Source organism: Manacus candei, unplaced genomic scaffold, assembly GCF_025592945.1.
Source record: "Manacus candei isolate 608988 ecotype Guabito, Panama unplaced genomic scaffold, ASM2559294v1 h1tg000078l, whole genome shotgun sequence".
NCBI lineage: Eukaryota > Metazoa > Chordata > Aves > Passeriformes > Pipridae > Manacus > Manacus candei.
Window position 1 is genome coordinate 3,798,764 of NW_026138126.1, and position 17,648 is coordinate 3,816,411.

At 48.6% G+C, this 17,648-nt stretch overlaps 1 protein-coding gene across 9 annotated transcripts in view; it reads left to right on the plus strand.

Moving 5' to 3' along the window:
- Positions 1–17,648, plus strand: part of PTPRS (protein tyrosine phosphatase receptor type S) — a 166,838-nt gene that overhangs the window by 100,711 nt on the left and 48,479 nt on the right. For 6 of the 9 annotated variants that reach the window (XM_051810457.1, XM_051810458.1, XM_051810460.1 and 3 more), the window contains 2 exons: positions 2,708–2,818; positions 15,355–15,624. In XM_051810457.1, coding sequence (XP_051666417.1) covers positions 2,708–2,818; positions 15,355–15,624 — 381 coding nt within the window. Of the gene's footprint in view, positions 1–214; positions 233–2,707; positions 2,819–5,132; positions 5,139–15,354; positions 15,625–15,703; positions 15,996–16,037; positions 16,853–17,648 lie in introns of those variants that run through there. The other 3 variants (XM_051810465.1, XM_051810462.1, XM_051810463.1) reach the window with 3 other exon arrangements.

Consider the following 17,648-nt stretch of genomic DNA (forward strand, 5'->3'; position numbering starts at 1 on the left):
GAGGCTCTGCAAACAGCCAGCTGAATTGGGCTGCTTACAAGGGCACCCCTACCCTGAGCACACCAAGCCCTCTTCAGTGTCCCTGTTATTTGAGGTAGAGCAGGAAGTTTCCTACTGGGAACTGTCTTCCTTGACTCAGGTCCTTTTCCCACGGGCAGTGCAGGTGTTTGGGGTTTTACAGTCTTTTCACTTATTTTCTTTGTTTTCTTTGCAGAAGGTACACCGATCCGAGGTAAGACACCCCCAGCTCACTCACTCACCCACTCTCCAAACACTTCTCTCCACTCAGATCCCGTTCCATTGCCCTCTGCTCAATACAGATTCGTGTTGTTGTTATGTTTTCTTGTCCTGCTTCACCTCTGGATATTTCTTTTTTTCTACCTGTCTTTATTTTATCTATGGTTATAATGTCCTTTTTTGTTTGCTGGGTGCACTTGGTAATACTGATACTGTTATTCTAATAACGTCTCTGGCTGTGCTGCCTCAGATTTATGGCAGAATTTTAAGAGCTAATCTCTCCAGGACTATGAAGGACTGAAGTTTATCTCGAGCATTAAATGTTATCAAGGCTTGGTAAATACTTAGGACCTTCTCTTGATTGGTGCAAAGTGCTCCCAAGCTGCTGATGGCGATGAGAGTTTTCCAGTCCTTTTCTCAGGCAGATCTTCAGCACTTACCATCTCAGCCTATTCATTTGTTTGGCTCCAGAGCCTCTTTCCACTTCCTCCCCACTCTCTTACCCTCAGGTTTCTCTGGGAAAGATCCATGGTAAGTAGCTTCTGCACTGTCTCTTTAATGGAGTCAAAAAATACTTGACCTCAAGCTGTCATTGAAAGGCAGAAGGAATTGGGTGTGTACCCCCCTTGGAAGACCCTACTTTGGTTTTATCTCCACTGGCACATTTAAAATTCCATAATTCTCTGCTGGTAAAAGCAACAGGAGGTGCTGTAGGTGAGATTTACGTTTTTCACACATCATCTCTACTGGCTCCTGACAAGTGCTGAACAGTCCTTGCCCTCTCTGCAGTGTCACTTCTGCCACTGCCTTGATCAGCAGAGCTGCAGAGGGCAGGGTGGAAGGGGTGGGCAGTGGGCAGGATGGAAGGGATGAGTCCCTATTCCCCTTGGGAAGCTGCCCAGAGCAGTCCATGGTTCCCTTCCTGCTCTGCAGCGTGGCTTCCTCTGCCCTGTGTGCACTCAGACAAGTGATGCTCATGAGCCTTGCAGAAAACCTATCTGGAACCAGTGGGAACAACCCACAGATTTGTCCAAATTACCAGAAATTTCTGGGAGAACTCACTGACCAGCTCTCCACCCAAGTGAAGCTCTCTGAGGCAGAGCTGGAGCTGTAATTCCATATGAAATTCACTCAGCTGGGGGCTCAGTGTGAAGCTTCAGTGAGTTTGGGTTTTAACTCTTGTTATGCTGAAAAGACCCACAGATTCTTTTGGAATTAATTTCGTTTGGTTTAGTGGCTTGGATGGGTTGTTTTTTTTTTTTGGTTTTTAGTTCTATCTGTTCTGCTTTTGGGAGCTCTGAGGCACAATGGATGCTGGTGGGAGTCTCACTCACACCCCATCCCTGTCCTAAATACTCTCCCAGCCTCATGTCCCCCCATACAGGATCATTCCCACCCACGCACACGCAGAGGAACGTGAGCTCCGTGTCCTCCTCATGTGAACACACTGGTTTTTCCTTCCTGAAAAGGCTGTATCTGCAACCAACAATGATCTCATTTGCACTCTTCTCACTTAAGATTTTATCAATACTATTACACCGAGCTGGAATTGTTTGGTTTTCGTATTTAGTTTTTTTTTTCCCAGAGATGGGAGTTAAGAGTCTTACCACATGTGAGCTCTGTCCATATCTGTAGTATAATCATGTACTCCTAATACATAAAACATTTGAGAGCCTGTTGAATAATTTATGTAGTATGTATTTTAACTGGAGTTTTGCAGGGATGAAGCCTTCTGAGGTAAATGAGGCAATTTTCTCCCATGTACTTCCATGCTGCATCTCTCTGCATATTTGCTGACAGGAATCTTTAGTTTGGGCTCTGGGTGTATTCTTGTAGCCTACAATAATATACAGGTTTAAGAAAAACCTTAATCCTTTTGGCCCAGATGATGCAAACCACGCAGGCAATTCTGAAGTTCCAGTGCAGTATTTACGGGGTTTTCCCTTGGGAATATTTGCTATCAGCGAGGTGCTTTGCACAGGGACTCAGTAGGCTTCCTGGGAAGCAGGTATTTGAGCACAAAACAAAGGCAGTGGTGATAGAAATTCCCCAAGCAGTGGGTGACAAAGCCTTTCGCTTTTATGGTCACTGCTTCAAATTGAGCAAGGGAAAGTCAACTGCCTGCTGATGGATTTCCGGGGCTCACGGTAATATGGATTATTGAGGCTGATTTCAGGAGTTCTGGTGCAGAACGCCTGCATTGCAGAAGCCACAAAACTTGGTGCTTTTGCTGATGGGTTCAGGACAAAGAGTAACTCCTGATAGAGCAGGGGGGGATTGAATTTTCTCCTCATGTTGGGTACGTGTCCAACCACAACACTGAGCCCAGCCATGAACTGATGCCCGCAGGGGCTCGGCGTTCCCGGCCTGCATTCCCAGGGAGGAAACAGCAAAACACTGAGGCTGTTGCAGTGTCTTAAAGCAAAGTGGTGATGATGGTGTCTGTGCTGCGGTGTTCTTCTCTCCTCAGGTGGGCTGCAGATCGAGAGCAGCGAGGAGACAGACCAGGGGAAGTACGAGTGCGTGGCCAGCAACAGCGCCGGGGTGCGCTACTCCTCCCCCGCTAACCTTTACGTGAGAGGTAGGGAGCACATCGGCTCACTGGCACACACCTCCCTCCTCCCCGGGCCTCCCTCGTCCCAGCTATCCCATTCCATCCTGGCCCCGAGCAGGGGAAGTGCTGGTGGTGATCCCGGAGCCTGCAGAGGGATCCTGCTGTGCCCCGATTTCCTCCCCGCAGCCGGCGGCTCCTGCTGCCCCGCCAGCACTGCAGGGCTGTGTCACCCACAGAGGAGTCAAATGTGACCCAAAACAGTGCCCCCCAAAATCTGCCAGCGTCAGCCTGCAGAGCCCAAAGGGGAATGAATCACTTTGGCTGCAGAGAGGCCCTAATCCCCCTTTCTCCCAAAGGATCCCCTCTCTGGAAGTGGGAAGGTTTCAGTTCTGCTGGTGTGGGTGTGAGAGGAGGGGAGGACCCTCTCAGCCTCCTCCACAGAGCTCTGTATCCCCAGATCTCACCAGGTTGCATTGTCACTGCTCCCCTCAGTCCCAGCTGGTTTTCCCTTTGCCAGCAGTAAATTGTCACTGGTTCCTTGGGAACGAACACTGGGCATGGAGAGCTGGAGAGGGCCAGCCCTGCCTCAGTGACAATCCCTTCACCCATGACAGGGGGAACAGATGACAGGGGGATTGGCTTCTGCTCGATGCCCCCTCGATGTTCTCCCACCCCTTGGGCCAACAGCCTCTCTGCTTTCTCCATTATTTTAATCTCTCTGACCTGTAATATTTCGTGTGTAGCTTTGGTTTAACATCTTTCCACAGCAAAATCCCTTTTGGTAATGAGAGAGCAGGGCTGGTCCTTCTCGCTTTTTTTGAAAAAAAAAAAAACAAACAAAACAAACAAAACAAACAAAAAAAAACCATTGGGAGGAAAAAAGAAAAGTTACATCCCAGCAAACTGTTCCCATTTCCATCCCATCGACAGAGGAAGCGCCTCCCACCTACACTCACGTTACTCTGCAGCCCAATGCAGAGCCATGCTCCTGTGTGCACTCCTTTCTCTCTCTCTTTCTCTCTCTCTCGTGTCTCACGCTCACTAAATCACATGCACATGGAGAGAAGGCTTTTAATAATTTAATGTTTCCAAGCTAAATTTTTAAAATAGCCTTTTGTGGCCAGCTGGAAAATTGCGTTTGAAATTTTTTTGCCCCGTCGCCCGGGCCCCGAAATTTTGGGAACGTAAATCTGGATCTGATACTAATTCAGGGCTGGATCCTTTGCAGACAGCTTAGCTGGAATGGTTTGGGTTCTTTTTTTTTAAAAAAAAATAAAAAGCAGGAAAAATGTGGGAATTTTTTATTATTCTTTTATTTATAAATTTCCTCTATTTTTCTGGCCACTCGGAAACTACCCAGGAGACAAAGGTTGTAACATGGTGTTGTCTCCACACCTGGATGAGTGGGCTCCAGGTATAGCCCTCTTTCTATCCCAGTTAGCCTGTGTGTACCTGGGCCTGCCTGAAACCAGCACTAACCAGCTGAGAGAGTGCAGAAAACAGCGGGTACCAGCTCGGCCTGTGGTTTGGGTGTTTTTCATGCTGTTTAATTCCTTGTTTCTTGTGTGTTAATATCGTGGAAAGGTAACAAATTTCTGAAATGGATTTGCTTTGGTGGGAGGGAGAGTTCATGCACATTTTTCTTCCCGTTTTTTTTGTTTTAAAAGAGTCTCGAACACTCCTGTGTTTCCAATTGACTTGTTTCTCCCATAACATGCTTGTCTCTATAGACCACCTGGGATAGGAGTTGTAAGTTTGAACATTGCAAGGAAATGGTTTGGTTTGGTTTTGCTTTTCTTTTTCTTCTTCTAATTATTTCTTTTTTTTTTTTTTTCCTTATTCAGTCCCATGGTGGAGTCAGTGTGAGCAGGGCTGGGTGTGGGGCTGGGGGGAGCACGGGGGCCGGGGGAGCGGAATTCCAGCCCGGGGGCTCCTCCGTGTTGGGTCTCCTGCCCGGCACAGGCTCCACTCCCCCTTCTCTGAGGAGCAGAAGGACTTAAAGAAGGGAGAATCCTTCTTGGGGTCAGCACCTCTGTGGGGGCTGATTCTGAGCTAGGATTGCTCCCAGCCTGACCTCCATACGGAGCTTGGTTGGTCTTAAAGGTACCCAATGGGATGGGAGGGGGAGCGTTAGGAAGGCAGGAAAGAGGGTCGTTACTATCTTCATTTTTTTTTTCCTTTCCTTTTATTTTGGTTAAGAGAAAAAAAAAAAAATCAATCAATTTGCAGCTGACAGCCTTGAGAAGGCCTTTTTTTACTCTCTCTGTGTTTCCCCTATTTTTCTCTTCTCCTCATGTCATTGTGTTCCGCATCAAACCCCCTTAACATCCCTCAGAGCTACGAGAAGGTTGGTGTGGTTTTTTTCTTTTTTACTTTCTTTACCCACATTTTTACATTCGTAAGAGAAAATAAAAAAATAAAAATGAAAAAAAAAAAGTGAAAAAAATTATAAAAAAAAAATGAAAAGAGAAAAAGCAAGAAATCTTTAAGATGAGCGAGACCCGCGCGTTCCCGGGTCTCGCGGAGATGAGTTGAGTTGCATTGTGGGCCTCTCTATGCATCCTTTGGTAATGTTGCTGAGTTCTTGCACTTTTTTGTCGTCATGGTTACCTTGCCGTTTGGACATTGGGCCTGATGCATGATAGGAGAATGTAACGAATCTTCTTTGCATGCCACTTTTTAAATTAATTCTGAATTCTTTTTTTTCGAGATATAAAATATGTACAGTTTTTTGGTTTTCTTTCCGTTATACGATTCTGGTTTCTTTGAAGTGAATTTACTGTTACTTTCCAAATTTTTTTTCCGGTTCTGTTGGGTTTTTTGCTTTCTCTTGATTTCCTGTTTCTGTTTCGATTGGTTATGCTGTGCTGTAGTTTATTCCAAACGCATTGTGAGAAGCCAGTGTTCCTGCCCACCCGGTGGTAACTGAACTCCTCAATCCCTCCAGGAGGAAAGGAGTCACACAGCTCTAACGCCTGTCCATGGAAGCCCTGCTATTTGGGACAAGCCTTTGTTTTGGGGGGAGGGAGGGATCTGGGAAGTGGAAAAGATGGTGAGAACCCAGGGGGGTCGTTCCAGGAGTTAGGGCAGCCCCTGGGTCACGTTATTACTGACGTGTCTCTCGAGGTGTGGCTCTTGTTCCACACCCTGCACACGAAGCCAAACCCTGATCCCTGCTCCGAAGGGATTCCCCAGCAACGCAGAGCTCGCTCACTGGGAACTGCCCATTTCCCTCCAGCAACACCAGGAGCTCACCTGCTCTCAGAAAGGTTCCTGCTGTTCCCAAACCCCATGCTGTTGTCTCTCCTGGAGCACCCATGTGTGCATGGAGAGCCCCATAGCCAGGCAGTGCCCAGCTCCTCGGCAGAGCCTGCCAGAATTCCTTGGAGGAGGGTGACCCCTCGTCCTGGCAGGGAAGGGCAGCCAGGCAGCTGCCTCCTGGCTCTGCCTCTCCATATTTTCCTGCTCCCTTCCCTGTCATTTATCCATTACTACCTGGTGAAGGCACCTTGAATCCCAGCCAGTGCAGTGAAGGTAGAGCCCTCCTTCCCAAAGGAGCGTGGGAAGAGAACTGCAGCTGTGGCAGCCACTGGGGCACATCTGGCAGCTGCAGCTACTGCAAACAGCCACCAGGAATCTGACCAGTGACATTGGAGCTGAAAATGCCTCTTTTCCCTCTTCTCATCTCCCTGTTTATCCCCACGAAGCCCCTGTTGCCTCCCATGTGTGCGTCCTGGGCCACATGGGAGAGTGAACAGGGGGTTTGCAGTGTGTCAGTGGTACCCGTGGTGCTTGGTGCTTTCCCTGTGCAGAACTGAATGCCAGCCCTTTCCCTGGATATGCCTTTCCCTCTGCCCATCAGTCCTCACCTCAACCAGCTACCAAAGGAGTGGCTTTCCTAGGGCACAGGTATTAAAGCTGTGTGATTTTTGAGAAATCCAGTGCAGTATTGACACAGTATCTGTCTCTCTCTTGCTCTATCTCTCTCTTTCTCTCTGTCTGTCCTTCTCTTTTTTCTTAAAATGCTGAGATTTCAGTGCTCGGACCCTCAGTGCTGGTATTCTCCCCTTCCCCTTTCAAGTCTCTCCCCCCTCCCCATAGGTATGAGGGTTCCACTCCGAAATGCTGCACTCTTGGGAATGTCTTTGGGAAGAGACCAGCTGTGGCTCTTCTGACTTGGATGCCAACAATAGCCAAAAAACAGCCCCCAGCCCCAAGGCTCTATTTAAAGACAAAAAAAAAAAAAAAAGAAGAAAAAAAGGCTTGTTCTATATTAGAAAACAAACAAAAAACAAAAAAAAAAAGAGAAAAGGAATAGTGTTCCAAACGAGGTTTTCCCATCCCACCTCCCTCCTGCCTAGGACTAAAAGGTGATAATCACTCCTAATTACAGGATTTTCCTTCATGACTAGGAGTTTAAGTTTCAGGATTTAGGTGCAATTAAAAAGGGATTTATACACCATTGTTTTTTATTTGTTTATTTTCTCTTTCCTAAAGTATTTCTAACATGGCCAAACCGCACTGCTGCTGGTAGAACCTCTTGTGATCTGAGAAGGTTTGAAGATTAAATTCTTCCTTAAAAGCCAATAAAAATAATAATAATAATATCAACAACAGTAAACTCAAGCTAAATGGGATGTAGTCATGATAGGCTGGAATGACACTGGGTGAGGAAATAGAGACTTGATACCTGGCTAGAAGAGCTTGTGGTTTGCTAAAGTTACAGTCTCTGAGCAACCTGGTCTAGTGGAAGGTGCCCCTGCCTGTGGCAGGGGGTTGGAACAAGATGATCTTTAAGGTCCCTTCCAACCCAAACCAGAGGCATGGTCTTGAAATTATTGGGTGAGGATTTGCCTTGTGTTTTGTTATAGGTCAGATCGTGCCATGGTCCAAAATAACAGAGAGTCTTCCAACAGGGAATATCCAAGGTCAAAGGCAGAGGTGTCTTTCTGGAGACCCATAAAAGCAGGTCAGAAGCAGGTGAGGTGAACTCTGCCACCAGCCTAGGGTGTATGGAACTTTCTAGGCTGAGCCAGTTGTCCAAGTTTCACCTGTAGGCAGTGAAAAGAAGGACACAGTTCTAGTGCAAGTCAGCACACCCTCAGGTGGAAATGCTGATTTTATGGGAGCCACACAAGTCACCTGGCTTTCAAAAGTCCTCAGATGCTTCTCTGTATCCCTAGGGACACAAATGCCATCAAACCTGTGGCCCATAGTGATTGTAGGAAGGGATGGATTTGAAATCCTGCAGCTCAAGAGCTGTCAGGCCGTGGTGGTGTTTGAGAGGCTCCTGCCTCTCCTTGCACAGCCGTGGCTGCCCCATCCCTGGGAGTGTCCAAGGCCAGGCTGGACAGGGCTTGGAGCAACCTGGTCAGGTGGAAGGTGTCCCTGCCCATGGCAGGGAGGTGGAACTGGATGACCTTTAAGGTCCCTTCCAACCCAAACCACTCTGTGGTACCTGATGGTATTTTGCCTGAGCCTCAGGGAGTCCCCACGTGTGGAGCTCAGTTACCCCAGTGAGGACAAGGATCTGCTCATCCAGGACCTGTGGCCATGGATGTTTTGCCCCCTGGAAACAGAGCCATTTGCAGGTCTCCTCTTCATTTGGAAAGCGTGACTACCACCTCAATTGCTCTGTTTTGATCCCAACAAGCAGCTGCTTGGCTGGGGATGGAGCACTGTGTGTAAGGACCACGTGTCCCTGTGCTCCTCCATATCCCAAAGGGAAGGAGGAATGAGCCATGTGGGCTGTGCTTTGGCGTCCTCTGACTATGCAGAGCTGCTGCTGCTGGTACAGGACGTGTTGTCACGGTTGAATTTACCAAAATTAAAATTTTTCCCCTTTTTCACGCAGCGGGGCCCTGTCAGGAGATACAAAAGGCAGCAGTTGGGATGCTGCAGGGATAATCCTTTTTTCCTCTCCACTCGAGCTTCTTGTGGCTCTGCTCTTTTCCAGCCCAGGGAGCTGTAAATGGCTCAGCAGGAATTTAAACCAGCCCAGTGCTGCTGTGCCTGCTCAGGCCTTGCCTTTGCTGCTCGTCAGAGGCAGCTCAGTGCTTAGTCACCCCGAGTCGGGTTCTGCAGTCCAGGGCATGCTGAGAACATTCCCAGTTATTCTCAAGGCTCTCAGGAAAACCTCAACTCACTGAGAGGCCAAAGATGAAACCAGACCAGGGCTAAACACGTAGGAGCAGAACAAGTAGAAATCAAACGAAATAAAACTCATAGAAAATGCAGGAATAGTGTGCTGAGCACCTCAGAAAATAAACTTCAAACTAGATTAAAATGTGACTAATATAAGCAATAATTTAGCCTCTAGCCTGGGTTAAGTTTGACTCATGTGTAATTTGACCATCAAACCAGAGCTGCTGCTTGGTTCCAAGTGGAACCAGTGCTGAGCTATTCCCTTTCAATGCCATTTAGAGGTTGAAGGAAATAATTCCACTTGCACTAGAGATTTAACAAATAGCCACGAGGGCAAAACAGTCATTGGTATTTTAAACTGTAGGAATTTTAAGACCTTTTTAGACTAGACTGATAAATTCTTGAATGGAAAAGGAGGGAGGCAGACCCACCACTGGGTTGTACAACTGCCTCTGCAGTGCCCAGTTTCCAGGTGCTGGAATTTAGGGATGGAGAGTTCTGGGATAGTTTTTCAGGGTTGTTTTAGCATTTCCATGGGTGGGGGAGCGCCCTGTCCGTGTTTGGGGTGTCCTCAGCTCTGAAATTCTAGTTCCAAACCAAACAAAGCAAACAAAAACTTCACTGTGTTTCTGCAGAAGGATTTCTCAAGGGTATCAGGAAATGGAAATGGATACAAAAAGCCACCCCCCCCCAAAAAAAAAAAAAAAACAACAACCAAAAAAATTCAAAACTGTGTATATATCTATGTATATACATGACTATCTCTCTATAGAGGGCACTTTGCAGGAACACTGTGCTGTACTGATCTCGAAATCTCTGCCTGCCTGTGTCTCTTACACCTTTTGCATCGCTGTTCTCTTTGTTTTAGGGGAAAAAATTAGATTACACCTTGTCAAATTAAAATAACAAAAACTAAAATAGTCGAGTCTGTGTTTAAAATTGCAGAGCTGCTTGAAAAACAATTGGATTTCGATGATTTTCTGTTTAATCCTGTAAAAAGCAACAGGAAAAAAAAAAAAAAGAATTACAAAAGACCAGAGATGTTCAGCCAGCCTGTCACTCAGCTAATGTGGTTTTTTAAGTGAAAAGTAACAATTATTGGGAAGGTAATGGATTTCCTCCAGACCAAATCCAAGCCTTGGGCTCATTCTTTATTTATCTACCTGTTGACTCATTTATTTTTATTTACCATGAAGGAAATGAGGAAGGAGATGGGCATGAGGAGGGGAGTATCTCGTCCTGTGGAGGGACGGAGGTCGGAAATCCAAACCCAACAGCCTTTGGCCCCCGAGGAACGAACCTGGAATTGGAATGGGAGAGGGAGGAGGAGGCAGAGGCGGCTGCACGGACACGCAGGGGCAGGGACACACCACCTTTTGGGAGGGGAGGACAGGTGTAATCTAAGCTTCACTAATAATGTAGAGGCTGCACATTATTTTGGCACCCTTTCCCTACCCCCTCCTCATTTTGGAGCAAGACGGAATGACTCCTGTCTCACCAAAATGGCCAATAATGTCCGCCTTCTCACCTCATTTGGAGCAGCAGCTTGCTGAGTGTCAAAATGTTCAATACCATTTGGTTTTGTTTGGTGCTTTCAACCAGTCACTTCACTTTCTTTCGTTTCCTTTTCCCAATTAATTTCTTCTTTAAGGTATGAGAACGTGTTTTCACTTTGAGTTGGTTTAATGTGAATCGGGGTTTGAAGTGACGGGTTCTTGTCCAGAACGTTTCTCCTTTTCCCCACCTCGCTCCTCCTCCAACATTGCTTCTCCCTGAGGGAATCTGGAAGGGGCTTAAAAAGTGCAACTGGTGGATTTCCTCAGCACAAACTGGTTGGTTGGTCCTCAGATTTCTCTCACTAGCAGCGTCCTGGGAACGCATTTTAAGGATGGATTCTGGTGTTGCAAATGTCAACCCTGGATCTCACAGTGTCTCTTCCGACCAGGTCTGTAAATCTGTCCCTTGCAAAAACACCTCTCACCTTGTGGACCTCTTCTTTAACAGAGTGGTGGTGGTGGGGAACCTTAACTGTGCTGATTGGGACCAAAAAAACCAAAAATGCCACTCACACAACACAAACTGGGTTAACCTCTGCCTCCGTGAGCAGCAACAAAACCAATTGGCTTTCCAAGGGTGTGAAAAGTTATGGATCTGTTCTGTTTCTTAAAAAAGCCTGATTTGGGGTGCAGATTTGCAGTGTGAAATGCTTATCCAACAGCCAATTAAACAGACTCATAACTAACTGCACTTCAGAAATCTCCCTGTGCCTCAGAGGTGGCTTCTCTGCATCGAGATAATTCAACTTGCATCCCAAACGTCCAGCTCCTGTCTTGAAATCTGATTCTATCAGTAACAAGCTGTATCCTTGTTTGAAAAAAGCTCCTGGGAGTTTTTTGGCCATGGAAAATGTCTGTTTGTGTGTGCCTGCCTGTGTGTGTGTGTCCGTCGGGAGCTGCTGCACATGGAGCATGAACGTCCGTGTCCGCATGCGAGGTCGGCTTCGTAACCCAGGTCTGACAAAGCTGTCCTGGAAACCAGAACATCCCTGGAACTCAGGGAAGGTGCTTCTTGCACCAGGAACTGGGAGAAGTGTTAGGGAAGTGTCTGTAAAGCAAGGCCGCTGCCCTATCCCAGTGTTTCATTTCCAGACAGGGCAGTTCTTTTCTTCCCGGTCCTTTGGAAGTGTTGGAAAGCAAAATGGAAAGGAATCTCTTTCACTGCGTTTTTTGCCTGTAAAATTTCCCTCTTTCAGCTGCTGTGTGTGACACCCAGCAGGACCCAGAGCTGAAATTGTTCTTGATTCCACCTCTAGCTGCACTTCCAGCTTCCTTCCCACCACTGCTCTCTTCCTCCTGGACCTTGTCCTAAAGGCTGACCCAGAGATTCTCACCTTGACAAATTCCATGTCACCAGCCAAATCCGAGTGGTGCAGCAATTAAAATAAACAGGGGCATGGTGGTGGGGAGCCAGAGATGAACCCTGTAACTACTGTGGTTGTCACAGCCCTGAGCTGTGGCAGGGATGTATCCAGGGACTCTCTGAGGTCTCCAGCATTTAACTGGAGTTATTTTCCCATCCTAGACCGGTGTGTGGATGTTGGTAGACTTGTGCACACACAGGAATGTGTAGCTTTTTTTAAACCAGGATGCACCAGGGAAGTGCTGCTGCCTGTTTTGGGCTCACCTGAGCCCTAATCCAAATTAAACCAGCCCCAAAGTGCCCTGTGACCCCACGGAGCTGACCTGCACCCCTGGGAGCTGTGAGGAGGAGGGGAGGGTTTGCTCTGCAGTTCTTTGGGAGCTTGTGTTTTGTGAGTGGATCTCTTTCTTCCCTGCCCAAAACCACAGCCAGGAACAGTCTGCTCCCTTCAGACTCCGATTCTCAGCACTCCGCCCTACATCAGATAATGCTTTTCAGTTATTAAATTCTGGTTTGTTCTTCCTTTTTCTTTTCTTTTCTTTGTTTGTTTTTGTTTGGTTTTTTTCCTTTCTCTTTCGGTTCGGTTTTATTTCTTTGCGATTAGCTTCGGTTTGAATTAACTGTCTTGTTCTGTTCCCATGACAACTCAGTGTTTGCATCCCACCTGCCGTTGTTTGTTGCTGTTGATGCTGTTTGCTGACCGGATCCTGTCCGGATATGTCTCCCCATTCCTCCTCACCTTTCCCACCTTGCCTCCCCCTCTCCAGAAGGTTACATGCCAGCCCCTCCTCTAAAGAGTCATCCCCACCCCAGATTTGTCTGCATGTTGACCCCACTTGTTTCTCTCCAAGTTCTCTCCATCTTGTCTCAGACTGTGACAGGTGTGGTTTTCACCTGGCTCCATTTTCTGAATTGTGGTGCCTCCAGAAGCAGTGGGAAGAAGGATGGAGTAGGAAACAGGGATGTACCCTCATTTTTAGGGCTGAAAGGCCTCTGCAGTCACAGGAGGGAGGAAGGAGCATGTTGCCTGATGCTTTGAGCCAGTGCTGGTCCCTGAGGTGGTAAGAAACCCTCCTTACACCTTTCTCCAGGTAGAAAGTCACCTTCTAGTGTCAGTGGCCAGGTGAGTTTGCAGTCTCTCCCTCCACATGCTAATTCTTTCACCAGCTGAGGGCATGCCACCCATTATCCCTGCAAATCCATGCATGCAGGAATTCTCCTCTGCCATTCCTGAGCTTCCAGTGCCACAAATCTGGAAGTCTTCTCTTCCTTGCCTCCCAGTACTGGTTCCTGGCTACTGGTACCTGCAGAAAAGAGTCTGACAGCCCAATGGGGAGACCAGACCTTGTGTGAAGGTGTCCATTGTCACCTTGCAGGACAATGCAAGGGCTGTAGTTGGCTTTTGTTTACCAAAGCCCCACTAAATGGCAAACAGCCACTAGCTGTCCTGGCAGTGCCCTTCCCATTGGAAAAGATCCATAAAGCTGAGTGACAGCCAGGGAAGGAAGATAAATACTAGAAAACCCCAAGACATCAGTTCCAGGGGACATCTGAAGGCACTGGGGCTCGGGAGGGGCGAGGGCAGGCTCAGCTCTGCTGTCCTTGGCTTTTGCATGAGGCAACGGCCACTGAGCCCTAGAGAGGTTGTTCCGAAGTTACCTGGGAATAGGACAGCAGGGACAGGTGGTTTTCAGGCCCCCAGCACTCCAAACTCTCCTGCCCCCTCGCCCATCCTGCCTGAGGGAGTTCCTGCATGGCTGTCCCTGGAGCTGGAGGAATCCTGCACTCCCACTCCCCTCCGGCTGCTGCTGTTCCTGCATTTTTCCCGGGTCCATATCCTTTTGTCTTTGCCTGTGGGATGAGACCCTGCCCTCAGCTCCCTCCCTAGGGCCTCTCTGATCCACACACGTTCTCCTTTGTCCATTCTCCTGCTTTTCCCCCTAAGGAAAGGGCCCCCACAGTTCCTCCAGCCAGCCCGGGTCGTTCAGAAAATGGAGCCAAGGAAACCACAACCTCCCCCTTTGCGTCCATGTTCTTCCTGTGTAAGGTCTGGAAGCTGCATCCACCTCTCTGCTAAGGAGATGCACAGAACATGTCACTGTTTTTCTCAACGTTAAAAGTTTCATTACCTTGTTTTTCTTATTAATTCTATTCTATTTATTATTCCGCCAGGGCTGAGATGTGACAATGTGAGCCACCACATTGGGTCACATCAGCTAGAAAAAGTATGCAGCATTAAAGTGGGTTTCCCCCTTCCCCTCCCTCTCTCTCTCTCTCTTCTTTCTCCCTTCCCCTCTTGTTCTCCTTCTCCTGGTCTTCCTTCCTTTCTCTGTCGCTCACTCTCTATCCAGTATCCATGTGGGCATTTGCTAGCCGCCCAGAAATTATATTTCTCTGCATTTTCCTCTCTCCTTCTCTCTTTCTCTCTCTCTCTGTCTCTCTTTTTTACCTATTTTGCATGATGTTTGTGACTCTGAGAGCTGCATCTATCGATGGAACCGTGTCAGATCTTAAAGAGGCTTCGTTAGGGTTTCTATACCCGAAAACCACAAAAATTTCATTAGAGTTTCTCATCTTTTCCACACTCTCTCTCGCTCCAGGGGGACTGTGTTCCCCTGGACGCTTCTCACACGCAGGCACCAACTAAATTCTGTCCCGCTCCGGGGACTCCCTCTCCTCCCTTGTTTACCATTTTGCCTTTTACTTCTCGAGTGGTGTGTCTGGAATTTGGGGATGTGACACTTCTCTCTTTGTTGAATTCTCTGGGTCCAACAAGGCAAAACGTTGAGAAGTTTCCATCTCCATCCCAACCTTCTCCTCGCCCCCACCCCGCCTCTGCAGCATCCCTGGGTGGGAGAGGGCCCCTCTCTGGAGACAGAGGGGGCACCTGGACCACGCTGGGCCGTGGTGGTGGACGGGCTGTTCCCTTTGGGAGAAGGTGATCCGGGGTCAGACTCCACTGGGAAAGGGGAGGAGCAGGTTCCCGGGGTGTGGAGCGGGGAGCTGGGGGCCCCAGCGGCCACGGAGGAGATTTTTGGACGCTCGCCATGCCAGCTCTTGCCAGTAAAGATGAGAAATTGCTAATAAATTTTTGTGTATTTATCTGTGCTGTGATGGGTCTAATCTTGATCAATGGAACCCTGTTGCTATGAAATATCGCTTTTATGTCTATATTCTATATATTGTTTGTGAAGTACAAATTTATTTGGAGTTTAGTTTATTTTTCGGTTTTCGGTTTTCGATTTTTTCATTTCTTCGTTTTTTCGTTTCGTTTTTAATGAAGGAAGAAAATAAACGATGACAAACCCCATCTGTATTTAAATTACCTTTTGCTCTTTTTTCTTTTTTCTCCCTTCTTTTTCTTTCCTTTCTTTCTCTCTTTTTTTTTTTTTTGTTTTGTTTTGGTTTTTTGTTTTGTTTTTTTGTTTTGTTTTTTTTTTACTTTATTTTGCTTTTTCGGTTGGTTTTTTTTTTGTTACCTCTGTGCGTCTCGTCCACAGTTCGCCGTGTGGCCCCTCGCTTCTCCATCTTACCTGTCAGCCATGAAATCATGCCCGGGGGCAACGTCAACATCACGTGCGTGGCCGTGGGTTCGCCCATGCCCTACGTCAAGTGGATGCAGGGAGCGGAGGACCTGACGCCCGAGGATGACATGCCCGTGGGCAGGAATGTCCTGGAGCTCACGGACGTCAAGGACTCCGCCAACTACACGTGTGTGGCCATGTCCAGTCTGGGAGTCATAGAAGCCGTTGCCCAGATCACGGTGAAATGTAAGGGAGCGTGAGCACGGCCAGAGCGAGCGCGGGGCCCGGCTGCACGCGGGGGAGTGGGCACGGGGCGAGGGGTGTGGGTAGGGCACGTGGCAGAGGGTCTGAGCATGTGGGCACAGCACACCTGGGGACTGTGCCTGTGCATGGGAGCATTCGTGGGATGTGGCACGAGTGGGAATGTTGGGTCCTGTGTTGTCGTGTGTGTGCACGGGGAGAGCCTGGGGCGGCCCGAGCTGCACGAGAGGAGTGTGGGGCACAGTCCTGCATGGCCAGCTGCTCGTGCACGAGTGGGTGTGTGCATGGAGAGGGACACGGTCCTGCATGGCCAGGTGTGTGTGTGCATGGAGAGGGACACGGTCCTGCATGGCCAGGTGTGTGTGTGCATGAAGAGGGACACGGTCCTGCATGGCCAGGTGTGTGTGTGCATGGAGAGGGACACGGTCCTGCATGACCAGGTGCTCGTGCACGAGTGAGAGATGGAGAGGGACACAGTCCTGCATGGCCAGGTGCTCGTGCACGAGTGGGTGTGTGTGTGCACAGAGAAAGGCACAGTTCTGCACGTACAAAGGTGCTTGTGCACGAGTGGGGGTGTGTGTGTGCACGGAGAAGGACACGGTTCTGCATGTCCAAGGTGTGGGAGATGGAGAGGGACACCGTGGCTGCATCGTGGGCGTGTGGGTGCCTGGCTGCACGTGTGCAAATCCATGTTTTGCTCCCAACCTGTGGAGGTCCGTGGCCATGGGCAGGGACACAGACTTGTGCACCCCCAGTGCCGTGTGCTGCGATCTGTGCATGTGTCCTCAGGGATCCCACACACAAGGAAACCCACAGTGAAGGGGAAGCTGGTGGCTTGAGACCTTCCCTCGCTTTAGGACACCTGAGGTGTTTGTTATGAAGAGAAGTGTGGCTCCAATCCCTGCATGCTTGTGTCTGTCCTGGCACATGAGGCTGGCTGGGCACTTTGCAAGGAGCCTTGGATGGCTTGGAGCCTGCATGCCATCCTGTTCCAAGGTTAGAGATTCAGCCAAGGCCCTGAGGATCTCTGGCATGTGAACCCTTGCAGTAGAGCTTAGTTCCAGCATCTTAGTGGCCGTTGTTGCCTCAACAAGACGGGGAATAACCCCAGCTTCCAGCTAGTGATTCCCAAGAGGAGCACGGGTGCCATCTTCAATCTATTCTATCCTCAGCAGGGGAGTATTAAACCCAAGCAGGAAGCCCCTGAGGTTGGGTGAGTGTAGAGCTCTGTGTGAGCTGGTGTCTGCTCCGAGTGCTGGTGTTGCCCACGAGGGATCTGGGAGAGACGGGGTGGGAAAGGATGCGGCGGGTGGGGGATGAGAGGAGAAACACACTGGAAAAGGGGAGGGATAAAGAAAAACAATTGTGTTGTATCAGTGATCTGCCTGAGGAAGGTCTGACAGGAGAGATGAGCAGGGACTAGTGATTCTTGGCATGACACTCATCCTGAGCTTCTGCACAGGGAGTGGGCTCTCGTGCCAGCAGAAGGATGCCTGGGGCTGGACTCAGGTCCTCTTTATTTTCCTGAGTGTTTCCTTCCTTCCCTGTCTTATCCTCTCAATTTAAAAAGCTATTGTGAAGGGTAGATTGCTTCTGCTTCCAACTCTCCCATCTCCTTAGATAGGGAATCTTGCCCTGCTGGTGCCTTCTGCCTTTTGTCATTTTATTTGAATCCTGTTCTTTCTTACGTTGCTGCATGTGAGCATCCACAGCTCTCCAAGGCAGAAGATGAAAGGAGAAATGAAAGTTTTATTGGTCTAGAGAAGACTGGCTTCAAAGCCAAGTTGGACAGGGCTTGGAGCAACCTGGTCTAGTGGAAGGTGTCCCTGCCCATGGCAGGGGGGGTGGAACTGGATGGTCTTTAAGGTCCCTTCCAACCCAAGCCAGTCTGGGATTCTGTGGTAAGATGAGGTTGGAAAGGGTCTAAAGAGTATAGTGAGGACAACACATAAAGCTTGAGGACAGGTAAAGCTAGAGAAGACTTAACACTTGCTGTTAAAGCTGTTGAG